The sequence below is a fragment of the Phalangium opilio genome, unplaced genomic scaffold (genome assembly GCF_054372755.1).
Source record: "Phalangium opilio isolate 3A_F unplaced genomic scaffold, DU_Popi_V2 ptg000106l_1, whole genome shotgun sequence".
In the NCBI taxonomy this organism is placed as follows: domain Eukaryota; kingdom Metazoa; phylum Arthropoda; class Arachnida; order Opiliones; family Phalangiidae; genus Phalangium; species Phalangium opilio.
Window position 1 is genome coordinate 342261 of NW_028324208.1, and position 5277 is coordinate 347537.

The 5277-nt window shown below is 42.3% G+C and overlaps 1 protein-coding gene across 1 annotated transcript; it reads right to left on the minus strand.

The window, feature by feature from the left end:
* Positions 1-2286: 2286 nt before the first annotated feature.
* LOC149623834 (uncharacterized) lies at positions 2287-3573 on the minus strand. The gene is made up of 4 exons (XM_089852198.1): positions 3380-3573; positions 2792-3283; positions 2665-2716; positions 2287-2337 (listed from the first exon to the last, which is right to left on the minus strand). The coding sequence occupies exons 1-4, from the start codon at positions 3571-3573 to the stop codon at positions 2287-2289; spliced, it is 789 nt and encodes a 262-aa protein (XP_089708324.1).
* Positions 3574-5277: the final 1704 nt, after the last annotated feature.

The following is a 5277-nucleotide window of genomic DNA, read 5'->3' on the forward strand; positions in this document are numbered from 1 at the left end:
TATTTCCCAACACCAATAAACAAACGATCTTCTTCATCCCCGGTCCAAGCTTTCCTGCATTGTTTAGCAGGACATTTTTCTTGCTGCTTCACGGGTAAACGTGTTTTGTCATCATCTTGGTCTTGATCAGGAGGACTAGGTGTTTCCCTAAAATATTCCACAGTGCTTTTACTCCAGAAATTTTTAGACGAAGTAGTCAATGGAGGGCTTGGAGTTCTAGAGCACCTAGGAATCTCCGGTGAAAATTGGTTTTTTCTTGTAACGGAATTGTCTTCACATTTAGAAATTTTCCTAAGAGTGAATTTTAAACCAAGACAACATTATAAAATTGTGGGGGAAGCCAAATTTGATTTCTAACTCTACTTTCACGATTGATTTTCTACTTACTTCTGCTTCTTTGGCTGTGAAATTAGACGGGTATAACATGGTATAAGTTTCTTCTTCGGCGGGGTAGCTACATATTTTATGTCTTTTCTTACCAACTGGTCCACTCTACATACTTCACGGCCCAATGCCTTATTAACCATTTGCGCCATTCGTGGGTTTGGTTTATTTCCCAATTTCTTGGAATATTTTCCCATTTTTTAAATAATTGATTGGTATTTATGTCTCGTGCCGCGTGGTCGCATGTTTTTTCGCTCGCGCTCGTTTTTAAATTTTACTTTTCAAATACTTTTTCAATTTTTGTTAGGCTTAGCTCTAAATTTTAGTATTTTTCATAACTTTAGACATTTTATTTGCCTAAATTAGCTGAGTGGACTGGATAAGTTGTAATGCGGCCCCCAAATTGGCGTGGGGGCTTAGAGGCTTCACTTTCCAGTACCAGGTTTTTTTCTTTTACTTGCGGTTTTCTTCGAGTTCTCATCGTTCTCTACCTCATCCACGGGTTTTGTATTTGCAAGGAAACACGGTTACAGTGCTCTAGCGTGCATCTTCAGGATATTGCCCATTACTATGCTCCATTGGAAAAATACTCCCCTTCACTTTTCGACGATAAGATTGGACATAGACGTCGCTTTCGTTCGCTTTCACTCCAATCTATTTTGGATGTGCATCACGACGATTTTCCGATTTTGGCAGTACGTTTTAATGGCCTTGATAGATGCGGGGACGTGGAATCCAATCCTGGTCCGGCGTTGACTGCCAAATGTGGGCATTGCGATAAGACGGTACGGGATAATCAGATGGGTATCTTTTGCGAAGCACCACACTGCCACAGATGGTTCCACGCGAAGTGCGTTAATATGTGCAAGAATGAATACCTTCGTTTAAGCTCTTCGGATGAACCATACACTTGCCCAACATGTTCACTTCCGGCCTTTAGTGATTCGTTTTTTGCTGTGCCAGATTCATCCAGTGATGACAGCTTACCACACGCTGTGGGGCCATCTCGTTCTAAGAAAATTACATTTGTTCTTTCAAATGTGCGAAGTGTTCGGAACAAGCTTGTGGACATTTCATTACAACTGTGTTCAACTCCCACTGATATCTACGCTTTCACTGAGACGTGGTTAGACAACTCCATTTTAGACTCGGAAATTTTCCCCCAAGACTATGTTATCTTTCGTCGGGATCGACCCACTAGAGGTGGTGGTGTACTGCTTGCCCTACATGATTCTTTATGTCCGTTACCGATCGAGATTCCTGAGGAACTTTTAATAGCGGAAGATGGTACGCCCATCGAGGGTGTTTTTGCGTCATTTCGTTGTGGGACTCGCTCTGCTGTTGTTGGCTGCCTATATAGACCTCCTAGATCTTCTATGTCTACTCTACTTACGATGTGTGACCTACTTGGTCAGCTCCATGAAACTCTACCTCCGCATGATCTCTTCGTTTTGATGGGAGACTTTAACATGGATATTGATTGGTTACACCCTTCTCCGAAATCCGCTGCTGAACAGTTATTCTTCGACACGATCACCGACTTGGGTCTTCAGGAAACTGTATTAGCACCAACTCGTGGCTCTAGCAGGCTTGACCTAGTCTTTGTTAACGACATTAGATTTTTGGGAGAGACGTTGGTCCGTGACAACCTTCCTGGCTGTGATCATCTCGCTGTCACTGGTGTATTGGACCTTCCCCGTAACTTCGTTCAGCGTGTCAACAGAACTATACTAAACTACAAAAACATCGTCTCGGCAGATCTACAAGACTCAGTCAGATATGCTCCATGGGAGTTGGCGTTCTCGACAAACATCAATGAAACATGGGACCTTTTCCTGGACCTTTTTTTGGGCTCTTGTTAAGGACAATATTCCAAGCACTACGCTACGAGGCAATAAACGATCACCTTGGATCACTGGTGACCTCGTGCATCAAAGTCATGTGAAGAACTCGCTATTTAATAAAGCCAAACGAAGACAACGTGAGTCGGATTGGAGCGCTTACAAAGTATTTAGCAATGGTTTACGACGTAGAACGCGTATCGCTTACGACCATTATGTAGCGGGTCTTCATGAAACCCTCGCAATGTACCCTAAACGTTTTTGGACCTTTATACGCTCTAAGAATCAACTACCGCCACCGTCCTCCTTTACGGGAGATTTTGGCGAAGTCTCCTGTCCTTCCATGGTGGCGCGTGTGTTTGGCGACTTCTTTTATAAATGCTTCAGTATCCCGGATCCGGATCTAACTTTTCCGACTTTGGATGCTCAAGGACCTCACTTTTCCATGGATTACGCTGTTCATGAAACAAGTGGTGCCAGTATTTGGAAAACTAAATTTTAAAAGCAATTAATAAGCAAACATAGTTTAAATATTAACTCGTTATATTTAAAAGGCAATTATTTACCCTGTTGTCCAATTAAATATTGCACTTTGTGCGTTTGAAATTGGACTCAATATTGCGTGTGAAAGTGGTTTGCTTAAAACCCTCATTTTAACCTTTAACATATTATTGCCTTTAGAAAAGTTCCTCCATTTTCCATACAGCTGATTGCTCGATCTTTTAATTCCGAATTCATGGGCAATTTTATACCACGAACCAACACCATATTTCCCAACACCAATAAACAAACGATCTTCTTCATCCCCGGTCCAAGCTTTCCTGCATTGTTTAGCAGGACATTTTTCTTGCTGCTTCACGGGTAAACGTGTTTTGTCATCATCTTGGTCTTGATCAGGAGGACTAGGTGTTTCCCTAAAATATTCCACAGTGCTTTTACTCCAGAAATTTTTAGACGAAGTAGTCAATGGAGGGCTTGGAGTTCTAGAGCACCTAGGAATCTCCGGTGAAAATTGGGTTTTTCTTGTAACGGAATTGTCTTCACATTTAGAAATTTTCCTAAGAGTGAATTTTAAACCAAGACAACATTATTAAATTGTGGGGGAAGCCAAATTTGATTTCTAACTCTACTTTCACGATTGATTTTCTATTTACTTCTGCTTCTTTGGTTGTGAAATTAGACGGGTATAACATGGTATAAGTTTCTTCTTCGGCGGGGTAGCTACATATTTTATGTCTTTTCTTACCAACTGGTCCACTCTACATACTTCACGGCCCAATGCCTTATTAACCATTTGCGCCATTCGTGGGTTTGGTTTATTTCCTAATTTCTTGGCATATTTTCCCATTTTTTAAATAATTGATTGGTATTTATGTCTCGTGCCGCGTGGTCGCATGTTTTTTCGCTCGCGCTCGTTTTTAAATTTTACTTTTCAAATACTTTTTCAATTTTTGTTAGGCTTAGCTCTAAATTTTAGTATTTTTCATAACTTTAGACATTTTATTTGCCTAAATTAGCTGAGTGGACTGGATAAGTTGTAATGCGGCCCCCAAATTGGCGTGGGGGCTTAGAGGCTTCACTTTCCAGTACCAGGTTTTTTTCTTTTACTTGCGGTTTTCTTCGAGTTCTCATCGTTCTCTACCTCATCCACGGGTTTTGTATTTGCAAGGAAACACGGTTACAGTGCTCTAGCGTGCATCTTCAGGATATTGCCCATTACTATGCTCCATTGGAAAAATACTCCCCTTCACTTTTCGACGATAAGATTGGACATAGACGTCGCTTTCGTTCGCTTTCACTCCAATCTATTTTGGATGTGCATCACGACGATTTTCCGATTTTGGCAGTACGTTTTAATGGCCTTGATAGATGCGGGGACGTGGAATCCAATCCTGGTCCGGCGTTGACTGCCAAATGTGGGCATTGCGATAAGACGGTACGGGATAATCAGATGGGTATCTTTTGCGAAGCACCACACTGCCACAGATGGTTCCACGCGAAGTGCGTTAATATGTGCAAGAATGAATACCTTCGTTTAAGCTCTTCAAATGAACCATACACTTGCCCAACATGTTCACTTCCGGCCTTTAGTGATTCGTTTTTTGCTGTGCCAGATTCATCCAGTGATGACAGCTTACCACACGCTGTGGGGCCATCTCGTTCTAAGAAAATTACATTTGTTCTTTCAAATGTGCGAAGTGTTCGGAACAAGCTTGTGGACATTTCATTACAACTGTGTTCAACTCCCACTGATATCTACGCTTTCACTGAGACGTGGTTAGACAACTCCATTTTAGACTCGGAAATTTTCCCCCAAGACTATGTTATCTTTCGTCGGGATCGACCCACTAGAAGTGGTGGTGTACTGCTTGCCCTACATGATTCTTTATGTCCGTTACCGATCGAGATTCCTGAGGAACTTTCAATAGCGGAAGATGGTACGCCCATCGAGGGTGTTTTTGCGTCATTTCGTTGTGGGACTCGCTCTGCTGTTGTTGGCTGCCTATATAGACCTCCTAGATATTCTATGTCTACTCTACTTACGATGTGTGACCTACTTGGTCAGCTCCATGAAACTCTACCTCCGCATGATCTCTTCGTTTTGATGGGAGACTTTAACATGGATATTGATTGGTTACACCCTTCTCCGAAATCCGCTGCTGAACAGTTATTCTTCGACACGATCACTGACTTGGGTCTTCAGGAAACTGTATTAGCACCAACTCGTGGCTCTAGCAGGCTTGACCTAGTCTTTGTTAACGACATTAGATTTTTGGGAGAGACGTTGGTCCGTGACAACCTTCCTGGCTGTGATCATCTCGCTGTCACTGGTGTATTGGACCTTCCCCGTAACTTCGTTCAGCGTGTCAACAGAACTATACTAAACTACAAAAACATCGTCTCGGCAGATCTACAAGACTCAGTCAGATATGCTCCATGGGAGTTGGCGTTCTCGACAAACATCAATGAAACATGGGACCTTTTCCTGGACCTTTTTTGGGCTCTTGTTAAGGACAATATTCCAAGCACTACGCTACGAGGCAATAAACGA

Excerpts from the sequence above, each read along its gene's own strand:
- LOC149623834 (XM_089852198.1), bottom strand. The coding sequence starts at position 3,573 with ATGGGAAAATATGCCAAGAAATTAGGAAATAAACCAAACCCACGAATG. Across the intron at positions 3,284-3,379 it reads TCACAACCAAAGAAGCAGAA|GAAAATTTCTAAATGTGAAG; the intron begins GTAAATAGAAAA and ends ATTCACTCTTAG. Across the intron at positions 2,717-2,791 it reads ATATTTAATTGGACAACAGG|TTTTCCAAATACTGGCACCA; the intron begins GTAAATAATTGC and ends TTTAAAATTTAG.